This window comes from Canis lupus, chromosome 14 (genome assembly GCF_003254725.2).
Source record: "Canis lupus dingo isolate Sandy chromosome 14, ASM325472v2, whole genome shotgun sequence".
NCBI classification, from domain to species: Eukaryota; Metazoa; Chordata; class Mammalia; order Carnivora; family Canidae; genus Canis; species Canis lupus.
The window spans coordinates 54,998,233-55,019,934 of NC_064256.1; the positions used below are offsets into that span (position 1 = coordinate 54,998,233).

Consider the following 21,702-nt stretch of genomic DNA (forward strand, 5'->3'; position numbering starts at 1 on the left):
AGATTGTCAGAGTGGATCAAAAAATAAGACCCAACTAAATATTTTTTACAAGAAACTTACTTTAAATATAAAGATCATAATTATACACGTATATTTTTATATTATATATGGATTAAAAGTAAATGAATGGTGAAAAATATAAGATATACCATACTAACACTAATCAATAAAAAGTGGGAGTAGCTACATTAATTTCAGATATACTGGACCTATGAACAAAGAAAGTTATCAGATATAAAGAGAGGTATTACATAATGATAAAGGGGTCAATTATCTGAGAAGATATAATAATCCTTAATATGTATGCATCTAACTATAGAATACATGTAGTAAAAAGTGATACAATTTTAAGGAGAACTAGATGAATCTACTGTTATAGTTGGAGACTTCAACGCCCATATATCAAAAATGGACAGATCCAGCAGGCAGAAAAATCACTAATGACACACTTGAATTCAACATCATTAATCTATAGGCTGCTTCATCCACAGCAGAATGCATATTTTTCTCAAGCTCTCAAGGAAAATTTACCAAGTTAGATCACATTCTGGGCCATAAAACACACCTTAAGAAATTTAAAAGACTAGAAATCATACACTGTGCACTCAGACCACTGATTTAAACTAAAAATCAATAGAAAGAGAGCATGAAATCTCAAAATGCTTGGAAATTCAATAATATACTTCTAAATAACACATAGGTCAAAGAAAAAAATTGAAGAGAAATTTTTAAATATATTGAACTAATAAAAATGAGCATTCCCCTGATTAAAATTTGTGAGATGCAGTGAAAGCAGTGCTGCTATTTGTAGCACTGAAAGTGTATGTTAGAAAAGAAGAAAGATCTAAAAGCAATAATTGAAGGTTCCATATTAGAAAGTTAGAAAAAGAAGCACAAATTAAATCTAAAGCAAACACAAAAAATAATAAAAATTAGAGCAGAAATCAATAAAATTGAAAATAGGAAATTAACAGAGAAAATCAACAAACCCAAAAGCTAGTTCTTTGAAAATATCAAAATCAATAAGCCTCTAGTGAAACTAAGAAAAAAAGAAAGAAGACACAAAATATCAATATCAGAAATGAAATCAGGACATCATAACAGATTCCATGTACCTTAAAATGATTATATATATAATTTTAATATATAATATTATATATAGTATAATTATATACTATTAAAAGTATATTATGAACAACTATATGCCCATAAATTTGATAACCTAGATTAAATGGACGAATTCCTTGAAAGATACAATTTGCTAAAACTCATATAAGAAGTAGACAATCTGAAGAGACCTATATCTCTTAAATTAATTGGATCAATAATTAATAAACTTCCAAAACAGAAAGAACTAGGCCCAGATGGACTCATTGGTGAATTCTATCAAATATTTAAGGAAAAAGTGATCCCGATTCTCTACAATATCTTCCAGAAGACAGAAACAGAGGGAATATTTCCTAACTTATTCTATGAGGCCAGCATGACCCAGATAAATATATTACAAGGAAAGAAAACTATACACCACTATTTCTCATGAATATAGATGCAAAAAATCCTCAACAAATTGAAGTATTAGCAAACTGGCTCCAATAATTCATAAAAACAATTGTACACTGTGACCAACTGGGATTTAACTCAGGTATGCAAGACTGGTTTGACATTTAAAAATCAATTAATGGGGCAGTCCTGGTGGCTCAGTGGTTTAGTGCCACCTTCAGCCCAGGGCCTGATCCTGGAGACCTGGGATCTCGATGGAGCCTGCCTCTCCCTCTGCCTGTGTCTCTGCCCCCTGCTCTCTCTCTATGTCTCTCATGAATAAATAAATAAATAAAATCATTAAAAAAATTAAAAACAAATAAAAATAAAAATCAATTAATGTAATCCATTACTTCAATAGGCTACAGGAAAAAAAATCACATAATCATATTAATAGATACAAAATAGCATTTGGCAAAATCCAACACCCCTTTATGATAAAAACTCTCAGAAAACTAGAAATAGAGGGGAACCTCCTCAACTTGATAAAGAACATCTACAAAAATCCAACATCTAATACCATACTTCATTGTGAGAAATGAAGTTTTCTCAGTAAGATTAAGAACAAAGCAAAGATATTGCCTCTCACCAATGTTTTCCAGTGTCTTGCTGGATAACGCGATAAAACAAAAAACAAAAAAAGTAATAAAAATATACATATTGGAAAGGAAAAAAATAAATCTGTCTTTGTTCATAGATGACATGACCCCCTATGTAGAAAATCTAAAAGAAAGAGCATGTTTAGTTTTGTAAAAACACACCAAACTGTTTCCCCAAGAGGCTGTTCCATTTGCATTCCCATCAGCAATAAATAAGAGCCTCTGCTTCACATCTTTGTCAGCATTTGGTATTTTATTACTGCTTTAGATTTTGGCCATTATAATATGTGTGTAGTAGTATTTCATTCTGGTTTTAATTTGAAATTCCCTATTGACATATGATATTTAACATTTTTCCATAGACTAATTGACATCTGTATGTCTTCTTTAGTGAGGTATCTGCTCAGATCTTTTGCCTAATTTTTAATTGGGTTATTTTTTAATCGTTTTATGAGTTTTTGAGTTTTTAAAATTGTGTTTGTTAGTTGAAACAAAAATTATGCCATCTGATGTGAGCTCAAAGTATGTACAAAAAAATTAAGCAAATTATATTTAAAAAGTTGGCAGGGTAAAAGGACCAAAATGGAAGTCAACTTTCTACACTTTACTCAAAGTAGTAAAATCTCAATTCTAGCAGACTTTGACATATGTAGATTGTGATAGATTGTGATACTGTAATACTGGAGCAATCACTAAAAATGATATATTGATGTATACTCAAGAACATCGTAAATAAGTCAAATGAAAGAATGAAAAAAAAAAAAAACCTTTCAGTAATCCAAAGGAAGGAAAGAAAACAGAAGAATGAGAAACAAAAGGAACAAACAGAAAATGAATAAATACAAGACTTATCCACTAACATATCAATGATTGCATTAATTTTAACTGTTTCAGCTATCAATTAAAAGAAAAATAGGATGGATAAAAAACACCAAATTATATGTTTTCTATAAGAAACTTATTTCCCCCAAAAAATGATAAAGACAAATTGAAAGGATTTATAAAGGATATATCATGCAAACCTTAATTTTAAAAAAAAAGTAGCTCTTTTAATGTCATGTAAAATAAAACTTCTGAGAAGAAACTTACCAGCAACAGAAAAGAATATTATATAATAATAAAAGGGTCAGTCTACCAAGAAGACATAGTGATCCTACATGTGTATTACACTAAGCAATATAGCATCAAAATACATGAAACAAGAACTGATAGAACTGAAAGGAAAAATAGACAAACCCGAAGTTTTAACTGGGGATTGCAACATTCTATAACTGTTAAATTAAATTTGTAATTTAAAATTTACAAAAAAGAAATCTCTAGGCCCAGATGGCTTCGATGGTGGAATCTGCCAAACATTAAATAAGAATTGACACCAACTCTACATAATCTTTGCAAGAAAATAGAATAGGAACTAACATTTTCCAATTCATTTTATGAGATCAGTGCTATGCTAATATCAAAGTCACACAAAAGCAATACAAAAAAAAAAAAAAAAAGGAAAAACCCCTCCAGGCCAATATCTTTCAAATGCAAAAATCCTCAATAAAACATTAGCAAACTGAATATACAGAACATATACAGCAATGTATAATCAGAGTTCTTAAAGATGACAGTCAAAACACAACTCATAAAGGAAATAATTAATAAATTGGATGTTATCCAAATTAAAATGGTTTGCTCTGTGAAAGATCTTATTAAAAAGATAAAAAGACAAACTATGTAGGATGGGAGAAAATATTTGCAAACTACTTATTTGACAAAGGACTTGTATCTAAAATATATAGAAAAGGGAATTCGTTTTACTGGTCTTTACATTATTTACACAATGTAGATTTGCAGAATTTAGCACAACATTCCAGTAATGTCTGTTCCACGGTAAGTAATCAGAAAGGTAAGCTCCTGCCAGCAATATGGCAACAAGATGTGGTAAATTGTTATGGTTAAAACACCCACAAAAATCCTACTTCTCTGTATCTGCTCCATTTTATACTCTTCTCTTACATCGACTCGGGCTTAGTGATGAGTCTGGCCAAGTGGGACAGCATGCAAGCGGAAGAATAAAATAATTAAGAAATTACAACCCCCTTTCTTCTTGCTTTTAGAACTATGCTACATATAAAGAAACTAAATGATCCTACTAGAGACAAATGGTCCAGCAGACAGACCACACCAAAACCAGACTTTTGGGTGAGGCGGTCTTAGACTATCGATCCCCAGGACAGTAACCAGATTACTGACTGAATAGCAAAAAGAACCATTATGATGAACCTAGACCATATTGCTCACCTAGAGAATCCAAAGAGGTAAAAGTTGTTTTATGTCACTAATTCTCATACTAGTAGGCATCACAGAATATAACTCATACCAAATGTTTAAATCTTACTCAAACATAAGCTTAAGTAAAGCAGTTGACTCAATTATGTAATTGAGTAGTTTAATTTTAATTCTAGTTTTAAAAAACATTCACAATTAGAGCATTCTAACTTTTTTACAGTCTGAGGTTGTTCATGGTCTTTTGAGAATCACTAAAGAGGGTATCACCACTGATGTAGATGGTTTGGAAAACGAAATTAAGAGTGAATTTATTCAGAACCTACCTTGCATATTGTATTTTTAATTTGCCAATGATAATTTTGGCTCTAAATTCTGCCTGCCATTTTTAAGATCAAATGGCTAAAAATCAACGAATTCAGAGTTTGCTCAGAATAAATTACTATGTCTTGCCAAATACTCTTTTATTCAAAGATTCAAATCTTGAGCCATTATGGACTATGAACCATTTTTCTTCTCATCTGTTTGAAATAGTTTAAAGAAGAAACAATTGTCAAACATGGGGCTCAGCACTCTTCAAAGATTAAAATGTTCATCTGTCATTGTAATTTTGCCAAATAATAAGTTATTAAGAGTAATTTGTGGAATTTACTACTCAAGCTATTATTTAGGTCAAACAATCTGGTAAGCACATTAATATGAAAAACATCCCTTTTTTCACCATCTTAGCTACAATAAACTTAAAATATGCCAATCTTTATGCTTTAGGGCATAATTTGGTTACCAGCTGGGGTCAGGAAGAAATTTTCCCCATAGTGTAGTATTGCCAATTACCATAGGTGTAGAGAGAACAAGAGAAAGAGTCAGGGGGTTACAAGGCCCTCTAAAGCATCTGGTATTGGATGCTCTCTGAGTGAGAATTCAGGGTAAGATGAAACATTCAATTGTTCCTGTATGTCAATTTTGATATTCCTATGAGCTGCCAATATGACACTGCTGCCACAAGGGAGGGATTTCCTACAGAACAGATGTCACTTACAGTATTATGTGGGCTATCTATCTCAACAAATAATTGCTTGGCACTTCTGCCCTATGGCAAGGGTCTGAAAATATGTTAGGGTGGGAACACACCATACAGGCAGATGGGCATAGATAAAAGAAAGAGCAAGAGCATACTGAGTCTGAAATGCCCGTGTAAAAGCCAGATGGGGTACTGAAGCAGATGTCTTTCCTTATCTTCAGTGACTACAGCCCAAGATCAGAATTTTCCAGTTATTAGTTATTTGGAGATCCTATTCTAAAATTTCTTTAGATGAGTATGTGTTACATAAGGCTCTAATTTATTAAAACAAAGAAACCTTATCTTTTAAAATATAAACTGCCATTTCCTTTCTAAATGAATTCATTTTGTTTAAGGCGTGAAATGGATACGAGACTCTCAACACCAATGCCCCTGCTTCTACCTTTTCCCCTTCCCAATCCCCCCCCCCCAAAAAAAAAAGGAAAAAGAAGAAAACTAGGCTGGGATAAGAGGATGGACACAAAGACTGACAGTGAATGACAAAGTACAATTGAGATGGGACCTGCCCGAGAGACAGCAAGAGAGAGAAAAAAGTTCTTTTAAAATATCAGTAAGAGAATCAAAGAAAGCAAGATCCTTTTTCTGATGCAAGAGGAAAAGTTAATAACAGTGAAAGGAGGCAACTGCAATCTGCTCCAACTATAATGGAAGAAAAGAGGATGAAGGTAGAATTAGGAAATAATCATTTTAAATAAGTTTAACATATACGTACCTTTCACATGTTATACAATTCAAGGATTAAAGTTTTTAAAATATCTAAACTATTAGTCCCAATGGCAAACGTGATTGTATAAATAACTGGTTGAAGAAAAAGGAGGAATGTTTTTATTCACAAGAATCAGCAGAGGAATTTTTTATTTTAAAATAGCATTGTTTGCAGAAAAAAAAAGTTTGGGGGTGGGGATGGGGGACAATAATGAATACATGATAAATTATTAAAAGGCATTAGATGATATCCTAGAATTAGAAAGTGCTTGAGAATGTTATTGATACATGTATAGGGCTATAATTGAACACAAGTAATAAGTGCTTTGAAAATTTTCTAGACTAAAATAATTTGGCCATTCAGCTATGTCTGAAAACTGTGATTCAATGGAACATTTGTTCATGTGCTGGAGCAGATCCAAAGATGATTCTTAAGGAAAATTCTAAGCTTTCCTGCTAGGAGCCCTTTTTGTGTATTTTAATCTCAAGGAACCCATTTTTTATCATAAAGTGTTAATCCCACCACATTCCTTTGTTTTCAAAGTTTAGTATTCCATTCTCAATTGTTAATGTGGAAAAACAGGATACAAGGTACTTACTGGAGAATATAATTTTGAATTTGCTTCCAGCTAGAATCCAGCTGAAAGGAGTAAAATGTAGGGGAAACTACCTAAAGATCAATCATTCATTCTTCTGAGTACTCAAAACGAGAAAGGTAAGGGGATTAAGGATACATCCCTGCTCTAAGCAACTTTAGGAGGTTGAACTTTATCTGCAAGGGGGTGGGAAGACACTGAAAAGCTTCTGTTGGTGTGTTAGCTTATTTGGGAAAAGGGTACTACGGTCACATTTACCCAGTGAAAGATCCTTGAGGATCTTGGTGGGGAAAGACTGTATGGAAACTGGACATAAAACAAGAGCATCAATAGGGAGCATTGTACTTAAATATAGGAGAAATGATAATAACCTTGACTAGGGTAATGGCAGCAGCAGTAGAGGAAAGTGGATAGATTTGAGAACCATTTATGAGGCAGATTCAGCAGTGTGTGGGAGACTCAGAAAGAATTTGTAATAACAGAGAGAGAAGATGAAAGGACGAGCCCGGTTTTAATGCTTTAGCAAATGCATGGATGAGCATTCCAGTTGTGAAATCCAAAACACTGACCAATGAGCAGAGTTATTTTGTTGTTTTATTTGAGAAGGCATCGGAAGACACTAGATTACTAATTCAGTTTGGGCCGTACTGAATTTGAAAAAACATTTAGGTAGAAGACACTGGATATTTGGATGTCAGCTCAGAGGATGTCGGTGCTAGCCTATGTAGGTTAGAGCATTTACATTTACTGAAGCCATGATAATGTACTAATTTGTCTGCAGATAGTATAAGAAGCCATCACCACCCCCCCCCCAAAAAAAAGTAATCCCCAAAGCAGAGTTTTAAGGAAAAATCCTTTATTAAACAAATATTTTGTAAGCACCTACTCTGTTGTAATGCCCAGAGCTGCATCTACAAGATAGTCAAGATCCATTCTCTCATGCAGCTTACATTTTCAATGGTTGAGTCAATAATTGGTAAGCAAATAAACAATGCCAAGAGCACCCAACATGATAGATTAGTTATTTTCAGATACTTTGAAAAGCTGTGCAGAAGATAAAGCAGCAGATGGTGAGGACAAGTACCTGGAATGTGGTGGAACTCTTTAAGAGAGGGTGACAAGATGGAGCATGTGTAGGAAAGCAGGAGGGACTGTCCGGAGCCCCAAGGGAAGAGATGGATCTCTGATGGACAAAGGGAAAGTGTTGTAACTAGGAGCCAAACAAGAATAGGAAAATGAAAACTAGTTTTCTCTCTGCTATCAAGTGAAAAGTGGATCTGCTGAAACTGCTGCTTACACAGTGTGTAATCAGGCTGGAGAGGCCTCAGAAAAGTTGGAGACAGGTAATCCCTTGAACCTAAATAGTAGAAAGTTGAAAGGAAATCCAGAGAAATTGGGAACTGTTGAATCTAATGAGCTAAGGCAATTAACAGAACACCAAGACACCTCCTCAAATCTTGAATTGAATCTCTTAGTTTGTATAGTTATAGATTAATATTAAAAATGTAATTTGGAGTTGAAATGTACATTATTTCTGCTTTTATCAGTTATTTATGTTTGAGATTTTACCCACAGGGTCAGGTAGCACATAAAGATACCATTGTTCATCTACTGGAAGCTAACAGAAATAATTAGCATGTATATATTTGGACTTACAGACTTAAAGAGTAATTGAAAATGAAAATAGTAGCATTGTCACTAAAAATTCACAAAACAAAGTTGTATGTTGAGTACATGTCATTTTAAAACTTCCACGAATTTTTTTGATCAATCCCCATGATGCATTTTCAAGTAACTATGAGAAATTTGAAGAGGTGACTGTTAGTCAAAGTAATTTATTAACAGCTTCCAAAAAAAAAAAAAAAGACATACAAGGAAAAATTGAAAATGGACAACAGTCTTCACGTTCATGGAGGAAGATTATAAAGTTAAAGGTGACCAATCTTCTATGTTTCAAGATAAGTAAAAGGAAATTATGCTAAAATTATAGGCCAATCAGTGAAGATGAACATTAATATTATAACATCTTTGGATGCCGCAATATATTACCCAAAAGGTTGTATAATTCTCTCTGCTTCAGTACCTAAAATCGAGACAGCTCCTAAAAAGCAGGTATTGATTAATATGAATCACAGTGCCAGACTGTGTGAGACTTGAAGACTATAGGAAGCAGATGACTCCCACTCTTGGACCCCTTGGCTTCCATGAGCCATTTTCTTCCATTAGTAAACTCTTGGGCTATAAAGCTATTTCACAGGGTATTAGATGCTGGGAGTCCCTGATGTGTAATAATGAATAATGTATTATTCTGAAAACACAATGGGGGATTAGGTGACTTCTTGAGGCTTCTTGATTATGAAGATGATTATAACTTGGATGAACTTAGACTAAGCCGCTGCTACCATTTCTGTTCATCCATCACTCAGTTATCAGATGATAGTAGCTGCATGTGCTCAGGTCTGAACCATGCATTCTTCGTATTTAGAACAAGCAGAACTAACTTTGTGTGTGTGTGGGGGGGGGGACTTTATTCTGATAAAAAAAAACTTTTATAGACAATGCATAGTTGTCACTTGATGTTCTTTAGCTCTACAGTTTCTATAATTTCTCTTTTATCAACACTAGAGGTAGAGGGACTTTTAAAGTATGTAAGTGGTAATACATAGGACACTTGACATAATTTCTTTTTTAAGTCTGAGTTGTTTTATTTTTTTTTTAAAGCTAGGGTTGTTAAGAGGTCTTTGAAATAGATAACTTCAAAAGGTTTTTTAGCATGAATGTAAATGAGATTTATCTGGAGGAGATAACCAAATTCTACTGACTATTTGACAAATTTAGAACACCCAAAGCATAACTAGAAAATTGTATCTAAGCATGGAATACTTAGCAATTGATTCTGTGATTGGGTTTTTTTATTGCCTCTCCTGTTCTGTAAGTTTTACCCTGATATCAGGGTTAATATCCTTGATATACACCTCTTGCCTATTTTCCATCTGTATTTCAACTCCCTGCCCTTCTGCTCATGGCACCAGAGAAAAAAGTGAATGTCAACACTGGAAAAAGGAAATGCAGGAAGTTCTTAGCAGGCCAAGGAGAAGTAATATGTTTCCTCCCAGAAAAAGCAAATCATAGAAAGAAGACAAAGGGGAACAAGAAGACAGACATGAGGGTCCTACTTCCTTGTCCTGGGGCAAAGTCATTAGTGTGTATGTACTGGGGAGTTTGCAAAGGGATGGAAATCCCAATGGGGACAAGAACATGGACAAGAGGAGCACTTTGTCCGGTTTCCATTTAGAATTCTGATAGTGTTGAGCGACCTCAGCAAGGTCTACCAGCATTAACCATTGATGCTGCCTCAGCCAACAGGATAGGCCATGAATCTCATTAGCCACAGATCTAGCCGTGGAGGCCAACAAGAACCCTGGCCAGAGGATACATAGACACATAAGCTTTATTCATACCCGCGAAAGACAGCATTTGCCAAAAAGAGACAGATTTAACCTGAAAGCAACCACTTTAAACTGAAAGGTTTGAAATACATTTAACTAGTCAAATTTTTATCCCATTACCCTCTCCCCAATTAGCCACCTCCTCTTCCCCATCTCTTGCCCCCTACTCACCCCCCCAGTAAGATATGAGTATTGGAAGGGCAGTGGGGAATTCAAGAAAAGTTTGAAATTATTATAGAAAAGAAAGAGGCTACATTTTTCCCATAATTTTTATCCCCTCTACATGTTATCAACAGAATGAAGTTAGATACTTCCAGAGGATAGAGCTCCCCACATAGAGTCTATCCTTTAGCCTTCCACACAGGGGTGGCACATGATAGTGCTTAGAAAGAAATGTTCCATTTTAAAGAAGACACCTGTTTTACATGCTCTAGAAGAGCCAGATTTCATTCTTCAAAATAAACTAATAAATATTTATTGAAACTTGTATTACAGTGTGTTGAGAAATCTCCTAATATATTGAGGCATCTGGGTGGAGCAGTCAGTTAAGCTTCTGACTTTCGGTTTCACCTCCTGTTATGATCTGGAGAGTATGAGATTGGGCCTTGCTCTCAGTGTGGAGTCTGCTTAAGACCCCTCTCTCTCTACCCTCCCCCCTAGAAAAATGTTCATAACAAACCTGACATATGTGAGCTTAATGGGCAAAATCAGACAAAACCTTTTCCAACCTGCAGATAAAATTTAATAGGTCTAATCCGTAAGGGGTGTTACTGGTAGAAAATCCACTAAAGCAATGAGAACAGGTATTATAATGGCCTGTGTTAAGAACCACAAATTGGGACTACTGCCTAATAGTTTCCTGGAGAGCATGTTCTGCAGAATATCCCCCACTCAATTCAAATAACACCGCCCCTTCCATCTGTCCCTACAGTTGCAGGAGTGAACATCCGACCAATAAAAACTGAGCAAAGCACTGAACATCACCTTTATGACCAGACCAAGGGATGGGACTGTGATTCCCAGCAAGTCTTTATCTGAAGTTTTTCACACTGGAGCTAAGTAGCATACGCCCCCATTTTCCTAGATGGCAAGTTGTGAGAATGTGAGCCTACACGGTTTGCTGCAAGGAGGATGTGAGCCTACATGGTTTGCTGCAAGGAGGAGCTGGTCTGTGAACAAAGATCATACGCAGAGAAAAGCACAGATGAAAGATGAACACATTCTTAACATATTTGAAGTCCTGGTTCCAGTCACCCCTGATATCAGCTGTACTTCCGAGGAATAGACACCGACAAATTCTCTTGGTGGCTTAATCAGCTTCCAAATGGGTTATTCTTACTGGAAATCATCTGAGTTCTCACTAATAAACCTAGTAAGGAAGTGATAAACTCCACTAGGTGGACAAATAATAAGTGCCAACATTGCATGGTCATAGAACAATAACATTTTTGCTAATTGTGTAATTTTGAACTAATTTCTTAAAATCTGTGAGCTTCAGTTCATTATCCGCAAAATGAGGCTTACCGCTACTCTACTAGATTATTAAGAAATTAGGAATAACGTGCATGAAGTGCATAGCAGGATGGCTTTCCCATAGCACTTGCCTTAAAAGTACTAAAATTTTATTGTTTTGATAACGAGGATGTGAGAATGATGAGGATGGCGACCCTAAGAAGACACAGATTATGGCACTCAATCTTAGGTGATTTTTCCATGAAAAGCATGCCCATTTAGGAAGAGGGTAGCAGGTGTGGGGTTGGGCAAAAACGGGTAAAGATGAGTAGGAGATACAGGCTTCTAGTTATGAAATAAATAAGTCACAGGGATACAAGGTACAGCATAGGGAATATAGTCAATGGTGCTGTAATAGCCTTGCACGGTGACACATGGCAGCTACACTTGTGGTGAGTCCAGCACAACATATAGACGTGTTGAATCACTACGCTATTCGCCTGAAACCAATGTAACACTGGCAACTCTACTTCCATTAAAAAGAATGAAAAATTCAAAAATATTTTAAAAGGCTTTCTTGCCTAAAGACATTTTAGTAAATCAAGTTAGAAGGACTTTAAAAAATGTAATAAAGTCAGAAATAATTATAAACAAAAGATACCCATGACCTTAAGAAGCAATGGTTGTTGAAAGCTTAATTTACAATAAATAAGCATTTGTGGTTTAAAGTTTACAAGAGGTTAATGGAATGGTCTTGTTTTTAAGAATAAGCTTAATATGAAAGCTAAAGCAAATATGATTGATATAGCTATTCCCTGAAAATGGATGCAGCAATACTTTTAGGTCCAACTCGAATGCCTCACAATAATAAAGCCTTCCATGACATCACTGAACCATGTACAATTACTATGTACCACATGTATGGCACAGTCTTTCTTTTAATATATTTATTTATTTATCCTTCTACATTACAAAATATTCATAGTAAGGTCTCTCTTTTTCACATTTGTATCTTATAATTATAGATCAATAACTTGATCAAAGGCTCAAAATACAGTGTTTAAATTAAACTGAATTCTAGATGTACACTGGGAGGCAGAAAAAATGGATCGCAATCTTGCCTCTGCCATCTACTAGGTGTATCCCTTGAATAGGTCACTAGTCTTAGGGTCACACGCTCACTGTGTTGGCCTTCAAAGATATGTTCTCTAACCTGCTTCCCTGAAAATATCTCATGTAAAATACATTTGCTACCTTGACACACCAAAATGGACCCTCTACAAAGAGTAATCATCAGACTTCATAACCACTTTTGGCATAATTATTATCTCTCATATTGAAAAATTCAACAAAGCGACGCTTTTAAAGGCCCAATATCATAGAATCAGCAATGCAGACTCAGAATTGTACCTCAAAGATGTCATGCTTTCTATATACTACACCACTTGTGTTTTAGAAGTTTCGGACCGCTTTTAAAAAGTTTATCATTCATAATAATGTTTCTGTTCATAAGGCACATCTCACTGATTGGTTTGGGTTGTCAAATGAGATGATATGAAACCTCTTTGTAATGTATACAAGGCTCCAAAATATCAACTGGTATTATTATCATGATGATGGTGATTATGATGGTGATATGGAAGAAAAAATTATGTACTTTGGATATTTTATCACTCTGATATTTACATCTTTTTAAATGAGCTGCTTATTGGGAGCTAGGAGAAGGCTCTGGATTTTATTATTTGCTCTTCAACTTTTGAGTAAAATTAAAATGTATGGTTTTCAGAGGTGATTACTTACTATATTTACTTAGAAATTATGGCTATATATAATATATATACAGATATATACCTTAGAAAAGGATGGTAATTGACTTGAAGAAATTTCTGGTCTTACTGGGAAAAGTCTCTGAAACATTGGTTTGTATGAAAATTGCATGTGGAACTGTGTATGCTGGGCCCTGGCTTCCTGGCTGAGATGAAGTCTCTTCTCCTTTTCTCCTAATTGTTCTTTCTGTTGAAACTGGAGTCCGGGTAGAGCTTGTAACATATTTGTCTTCTTTTCTTCCCACTATTAATGGATTTGGAAAAAAAAGGAGCTCTGCAAAAAACATGCAAAATATTATTTTCTTTTATCACCTAAGATTCCATATTGTGAAATAAATCTAGCAAATGATAGGGGAAGCATCTGAAATAGAAAAACAAACTCATTCTTTAATGGTATGGTTCACCCATAAAGATACAATTCTTAATGCTCAAGTTTAAAAAAAAAAAAAAAAGATGAGAAGAAACAGTTGGCATTCAGCTAACAATTGTGTTTGGAGATTTGTGCCTGACTTTGTTATTCTGAGCAAAGCCAGGTACCAGCCTCTTGGGATTATGTACAAAGGCAAGGAAAAAAGTGGACATGTACAAACCTCAAAGGTGACTGCTGGGTTAATAAAACAGTCTGTTTTCTGTTCACCCACTCTTGCTCTCAGTGTGCAAGTATATTAAAATATGTCAAAAGGAAAACCATTCGCTGTGCAAAAATAATTCAGCTACAAGTCACAATTTCCAGCTGATGGCGTGCCTTAGTGCATTTAAGTGCACTAACAAGTGATCCATACATCTCCCTAGATGAAAGTTGTATCCTCATTAAAGGAGAAACAAACACAAAATAGGAACAACTGTCACACAGAAAACCACACCACAATGGATACCGCATTTCCCCTACTCAGTTTCTGACTTGAGCTATTGCAGACTGAAGAGCAGCGCTGTCCTAAAAGTAACCTCTTAAAAAGCCATGAAAGTAAAACGAGGAAGCTGCTAGAGGAACTGAATGTGTAGCTAATGGCCATCCATATTACTGTTCAGTGTATCTGGAAAAATATCTTTTTTCTTTCTAGTCTCTGTAAAATCTCCCACCACACAAGACATTGTAATAATGTGAAGTGTCTGGATTAAAGAAATGCACCCCGGGGAATTTAGGATTAATGTTCTAACATATCTTTAAATAACCCCTCTTAGATAAACTCTGGTTTAAGTGTTTGTAAGATATACTAACCTTTGCTTTTCTGATTTTTTTCTAGAGAACTATATCATTGATATGAATCTGCAAAATAAAAAAAAGAGGTTAATATTATCAACTCTAACAATACTGTTCTTATTTGATTAATATGTTGTACATTATTATAAGGCAAAAAGAATACATTGGCTGTAAAATGAGATGAGAGCTCTGGTTCTAGGCACAGCTGGATCTATAAAAGGAGTATTGTGTCTTCCAAAAGTAGGTATTAAGTCGGAATAATACGGGAACAATACACAAGAAAACATAACTGCCGACAAAAGTACAGTACTAGCAATTAGTTCAAAGGTGGGCAAGGCAGTCCTCTTGCATGTAGGCATCTTTGCTCGATTATTTTCATAGCAGTTACCATATACTATTGCAATTGCCTGCTTCCTCTGTTGTGTTCCTTGATACTAGGCTACGAGCTCCTCAAGGGCAAGATTTCTTATGTGTTGTTTCTTATATTGCTGGAATCTGCCCCCCATCTCACACAGTGTTTGCACATACTAGGAATCCACTAATTACCAACTGGTTGGCTAACTGTCTAAATTTGGCTGTGCCTTACTTTGAACTGCCAACCCTTGGGGGAAGGCAAGAGAACTATAAAGGGAAGGTGGGTGTGGGAAAAGACCAATGATTTCTATGACAAACCACAGTGCAGGAACAATGGATATGCACATGGAAAAGCAGAACTAATTATGCTTTAAACTAGAGTACATAAAATAATCATTAACATGGAATGGAACCCCAACATAGAAGTATGGGTGATAAGGAATCAGCAAACCAATCTAAATCAATTGTCCGGAGCAATTAAGTGATCTTGGAAACAAGAAAAGTATTTGAGGATCCTAAGTTAATGGTAAGAACAACCTAATAAAAACGGGAAATAATAAATTTGGACACCGAGAATTAGTGAGATTTATTGTTAGCACCCATGAAATTCTAGAGCATATGTCTGGGATGAGCACTGGGTGTTATTCTATATGTTGGCAAATTGAACACCAATAAAAAATAAATTAAAAAAATTTTTTTAAAAGACATGGAAAATAAAATGGAATTCACTAGGAGACAGGGAAGTGGAAACAAGAGAGTTTGATACGACTGACAAAAGTATTGGGTTCGTATTCTGTATGCATGCTCTGGTCACTTTAGTGATTTCTCCTTTCCTCTATTTGTTGGAAGCTGATGTGTGTTTCCCCAATCTCCAAAAAAAAAAAAAAATGTTGAAGTCCTGACCCCTGGTACTCATAAATATGACCTAATTTGGAAATAGGGCCTCTGCAGATGTAATTAAATTGCATGTTAAGATGAGGTCATCTTGGAGTAGCATGAGGCCTTGACCCATACGTCTGGAGTCCTTATAGAAAAGAGGGAAAGAGACACAAACAAGAAAGACACAGGGAAGAATTCCATGTGATGATAGAGGCAGAGACTGGAGTGGTGTCAGGAGAGAAGCAGCACAGAAATCTCGCTCTGAGTCCCCAGGAAGGGACCACTCCTGTTGACACCTTGATTTTGGACTTCTGGCCTCCAGAACTGTGACAGAATAAATTTCTGTTGTTTTAAGCCACCCAGTTTGTGGCTTAAATTTGTTATAAAAGTCCTAGGAAACTAATACTGAATTCTACAAAATAAAATTAGTGATGTGTCTTCCTAAGGTGATTGTCAGGAGGATTATAATATATATCAGTTCTTAATTTCAGCAAAGCATCTTACAAAGTCTTTTATAATGTGTTCACTGGTAAAATAAATCTATGCAAGCTCAGTTATTAGTGAGGCAAAGTTGTTAAAACTATCAATCCCAAAGAGAGCTGATTAATATTTCAACATGAGCCTAATTTTTCCCAAAATTTTCACTTATGGATATATTAAAAATAGCTCTCAGTCCTTGAATATCTATATTTTAGGGCCCTTTGAAGACAAATGTACAGAAGTTTGGGAAACTGACCTTGAGTAACATTTGTAATGTTGGACACAGAACCTTTCATTCCCACATTGCTGTTTAACATATTTAACAGGACTCAGAGAAATATGTAGCATGGATCCTGCTCAAATATAGGGGGGAATTAACTTGGGAGAAAAGACATTGAATGGCAAAAATCAGCATTTAAAAATAAAATTCTAATTAGCATCCTATTATTATAACAATATGATTTAGTAATAATTATTAATAATAATTTAATACTTTAAACCCCTAATAGTACTAGATACATATACTCAATAAATTACTATTATTATTAATAGTGTGATAGCCTAAAATAGTGAGGCAAATCCACTTATATGAAAAATACACAATATTTCATTTGAATTCAAAATGTAAATAGATGTAAATTGGGAAATATCCAGCTTCACTGTCAATTTATATGGAATAGAGTTAGAGAGTTCAGTTGACCAAAGACTCAATGTGTGCAAAGAGTATTTCTGTGGCCTTTAAACAAAAACAAAACATAGCAAACCACAAATTGGTATGAATTAATAGGTATACGCAAGCCTGTGATAATTTACAGAAAGGGAACCTAAGAGGTCTTTTTTTTCTAAAAGCAGTAATTTTCCTCTTTAATTTTAACAATGGCCTACATGGTACAATGAGAGAGATGGAATTTTAAAGGAGATGAGGGTTTTGCAGATTTTTATCCAAACTTCAGGAATATAAAAGGAAGTAGGAAAAAAAAAAAAAAGGAAGTAGGGTTCCAGGGCATGTAAATCTGTGCCACAGGATGTAGATCTCAGGGAAAAACATTTCTTTGGCCCCCTCAAAACAACTGAAGCTTCACAAAAGCAGCATCCAAGATGTAGATGTACAGTACAGATGTACCGTAGCCAGCAGGAAGGAATATCAGAGACTCCCTCAGTTAAGATTGAAGGGCAGAGAATGACCACAGACATTTGAGGGGCTAAAAGAAAGATACCATCTAGAAAGAGACACTGGAGCATCTCACTCTCAAAGTTGCATAGGAGGCCATAAAAGAAAGGAGGGAGGGAGGACACTTGACAGAGGATAGAAACAGAAGGACCAATGAGACAAGTTTCCCCCACACTGATTGTCAAAAGCATGGCTGATACCCAAGAAAAGGGGGAAAGTAGGGCAGATTTAGTGATGTTAGAACAAGGCTTCTTGTTCATTAAACTCCTTTCTCAAGGTTATTAGGAATATCACATGCAACTAGGAATGTTCTGGATATAAAATGTATTTTCCTAGATGTTGATTAGGATGCAATCCCTATGATACTCATCACAAATGTAACTCAGGTTCTTTATACTTGGGGTCTTTCTAATGCAAGGTATCAGACAATTTGGAATACTCGCAGTATTTGTTTTCTATGGATGCAATAAAAAAATATCAAAAATTTTGTGGCTTAAATGACACAATCTTACAGGACAAAGATCTGAAATCAGTTTCCTTGGGCTAAAGTCAGGGTCTCCTCAGGGATGGTTCCTTCTGGAGGCATTAGGGGAGAATCCATTTCCTTGCTTTTTCATATTCTAGAAATTGTGTATATGTCTTGGCTTGTGGCTCTTTCCTCCATGTTCAGAGTATATCATTCCTATCTCTGCTTCCATGGTCACATGTTTTTCTCCCTAACTGTAATGGAAGCATCCGTCTTATAAGGACTATTATGATTACATTGGGTCCACCTGGAAAATCCACCCATCTCAAGATCCTTAATCACATCTTCAAGGTCCCTTTTGCTATATGAAGTAATATGCACATGTTCTGGGAATTAAGATGTGGATATACTTGGGGGACCTTGGTGTAGGACACCAAACCCACCTAAAAAATATTATAGAAACAGAGTACAGTATAGTGTGGAAGCATAAATTAGGTTCACTTGTTTCACAAACACAGTGCTTTTTATTGGCCAGATGCTTTTTTAAGTGCTTTACAAATATTATTTCACTTAATCTTCATGACAGCTCTAGGAGGTAAAGATGATAATGATCCCCATTTCACTGGTGAGAAAACTGAGGCAAAGAAAGGATTAGATACTTGCACATGATTTAGTGGTTATCTAAAGTCAGTATGAACCCAGTCATGTCTCTTAGCTGGTTGGCCTTGACACAGTCTTTTTGCTGGGAAAAACCTACTTTATATGGTTGGTACGGGAATTAAATAAAATAATGTAAATAAAATAGCTATCACAGTTGCTGATTCAAGAATTGCTCATTATACAGAGAGGATAAAATAAATAAATATATTAGAAACATTGACAAAAAAAAACAACAACAGGAAAAAGCATAAGAAAGATGGTTAGGGAACAGGGAACACTATCCACTGAAAAATGGTAGTTTAGTTTGGAGAAGAAAAGAATTATTGGGGACATGATAGCTGTCTTGAAATATGTGATGAACTTTCATGTGAAAGGGGAAGTAGATTTATTTTAATGTTCTCCCATAAAACCAAACTAAAACCTAAGGGTGGAAATTACATGGTGATAAAATGTGGTTCAAAAAAAAAAAAAAAGGAAAGGAAGAAAGAAAAAGATCCAATAATTAGAGTGATCCACCAATGAAAAGGGCTGCCTCTGAATTTTGTAAGCTTTTAGTCATTGGAATGTTCAAGCACAGGCTAAATGACTTTCTGTAGTACATAAAAAAATGGAAAAGGTTTCAACAATGAGAGGGACATTAAAATACATTCATGCATTTATTCAGCAAATATTGACTGACCACCTTCTGTGTGCAGTGCTTCTAAGGCCCCTTACAACTCTAAAAATAATAGAATCTACTATTCTATGAATGAGCAAATAAGAACACATGTCGCATAAATGGACATAATTTCAGGCCGACTCTCATTGGAAAGGTCTACTAATTCTTTAACTCCAAGGCTCTCTGGCTGGTCTAGTGTAATCTGTGATAAGCCTTTATTTTCACAATCATTTATCACCAGTCACAGGAAGATTTTTCCTATGTTAGTTTTTAATAGGAATAAAGCATTGGTTTTTAATAGGGAAAAAAATCAACCGGTTTTATGTTCTAAGAGGAAGAATTTTCTTAAAAGAAGAGAAATGAATTTTACCCCACAAGCTTAGGTGTTTTCCTTTTTGGCCTATGCAAACAAATATAATCATAATCAACATCTTTTAACCAAGAGAAAAAGAAAAGACAGGAAGGACTCTTCTCATTGACTCTGGATTACGTGCCACTTTGGGCAGAGTCTGTGCTTTGCCATTGTCTCCAGCAAGGATATTCAGAAACTTCACCCATTCTTTTGAGCTCAAAAACAAATTAATTGTGGTAGAAACCTATCCAGCCTGATTTATCCCAGGAATTATTAAGATGCTGTCAACTTACTTCTTACCGAATCCCCCTGCCTATGGGAGATTGCTTTTAGAGAATTATCTGAATTGCACAGATAATCCAAGAAAGTCTCCAACCACTGGGCTGGATGTGTCTGATATCTATACCACCCATGCAACACCTCACCACACACTTATTACACAGCTGTTAGTATGTGTCAGAATTCACCAGATAATTGGCTAGGCCTCTATTTTTGCTGTTTTCGGTATTTTCTTTGCAGAAGATACAGAGCAGGGATAAGAATAACCCAAATTCAGGTTGATTTTTAATGAGCTCTTGCTATGTGATGATTACATCATTTGAACCAGCCTGGGCAATCTTTTCAATACCCAGCTGGGCAGGTACTGCCCTCATCCTTCTCTAAAGAATGAGACTGGACCCAAGATTAAAAATCAAAGGGACATGGAGCTCCCGAGCTCCCATTGCCTGACAAACTGCCACCACAACCTTCTTAACAGAGACAAATAAATTAGAAGAAGTATTGGAAAATAATTATAAGTCTGTATTTAGATATCCTTTACAGAAGTAAACAGTGAGCCAAAAATGGGCTTAGAACATAGTTTTCCAGATAACCTGTGTTCCAAATGGTTATGATTAATTTGAATATAAAAAGCACTGCAAACCCCTGAGGGCTAGCCACATCACTGAGTTATTAAATATCATGCAAGAGCCTGTATAGGTGAGAACATTTTTTAAAATATGGTAAATTCTCTTCTCTTCCCCTTCAAAATGCCCCCAGGCACTCGTATACATTATGGACACCACTGGCCTAAAAATTCTCAGTTGAGGGAAAAAGAAATCCAAAATCCTTGAATTATAAGAGCACTAAAAGCATCTAAAATGATAACTATTTTGCCCCTTTAACACCAAAAGATCAACTGATTTTTATTTTTCACTTGGAGTTGACCTTTATTTAACCCATGGCATGCCAAAGTTATGGCCTGAAGCGATTTTTTCACTGAATGCCTTGACTTGGGACAAGAATAGACATTTCACTCACCCTGTCTCTAAATCATCATTTCATACCACTGCTGATGGTCAGTCTAACAAAGAAAAACACTTCTTGACATCTACAAAACACTAAAACTTTCTATTCAATTATTTATTTCCTCTATTTCAAACATCTTCACAACGGGAAATGTTTGCGAGTTACAAAATAGCCTGTGTTATTATTCAGAGTTATTATTAAGCTCTTCACTAAAATGTTTCTGCTCAATTATATATTAAAAATAACAGCTGATTGTGTCTGCATTACAAGTTTAAACAGTTTCTTTTGATCAATTGACTGCCTGCCAGAGTCTTTTCCTAATGGGGAAATTAACTTTAAGGCATTTTGGTGCCTCTTTTACCCCCTAGATGAATCCTGCACCTGTATACAATTGTTCAGGGCTATCCTATTATTTTTGAAAGTAATAAATGAGGTATATTTAAAGGATTTAGACATGACTAGTATAGTCTAACATCTTTCTATAACAAAAACAAACTCAATAGCTGAATGTTATGAAAGATTACTATACTGAAGAGAAAAGTCCAAAAGTACAGTAGGAAGTATCTAATTTGGGGATTAAGAATTTATGGCTGTAAGGGCTATGAGACACTTCTGTTATCCAAGGGAGAATGCAAATTCTCTGGAGATTTTTAATGCTATAAACAGCTATGTTTCT

General features: G+C 35.2%; 1 protein-coding gene across 19 annotated transcripts in view; it reads right to left on the reverse strand.

Annotated features, from left to right (window-relative positions):
• Positions 1-21,702, reverse strand: part of TFEC (transcription factor EC) — a 221,330-nt gene that overhangs the window by 115,957 nt on the left and 83,671 nt on the right. For 17 of the 19 annotated variants that reach the window (XM_025464730.3, XM_025464727.3, XM_049093837.1 and 14 more), the window contains 2 exons: positions 14,738-14,785; positions 13,544-13,792 (listed from right to left, as the gene is read on the reverse strand). In XM_025464730.3, the coding sequence (XP_025320515.1) occupies positions 13,544-13,741 (198 nt within the window). In that variant the 5' untranslated portion in view covers positions 13,742-13,792; positions 14,738-14,785. Of the gene's footprint in view, positions 1-13,543; positions 13,793-14,737; positions 14,786-16,688; positions 16,811-21,702 lie in introns of all 19 variants that reach the window. The other 2 variants (XM_025464734.3, XM_049093835.1) reach the window with 1 other exon arrangement.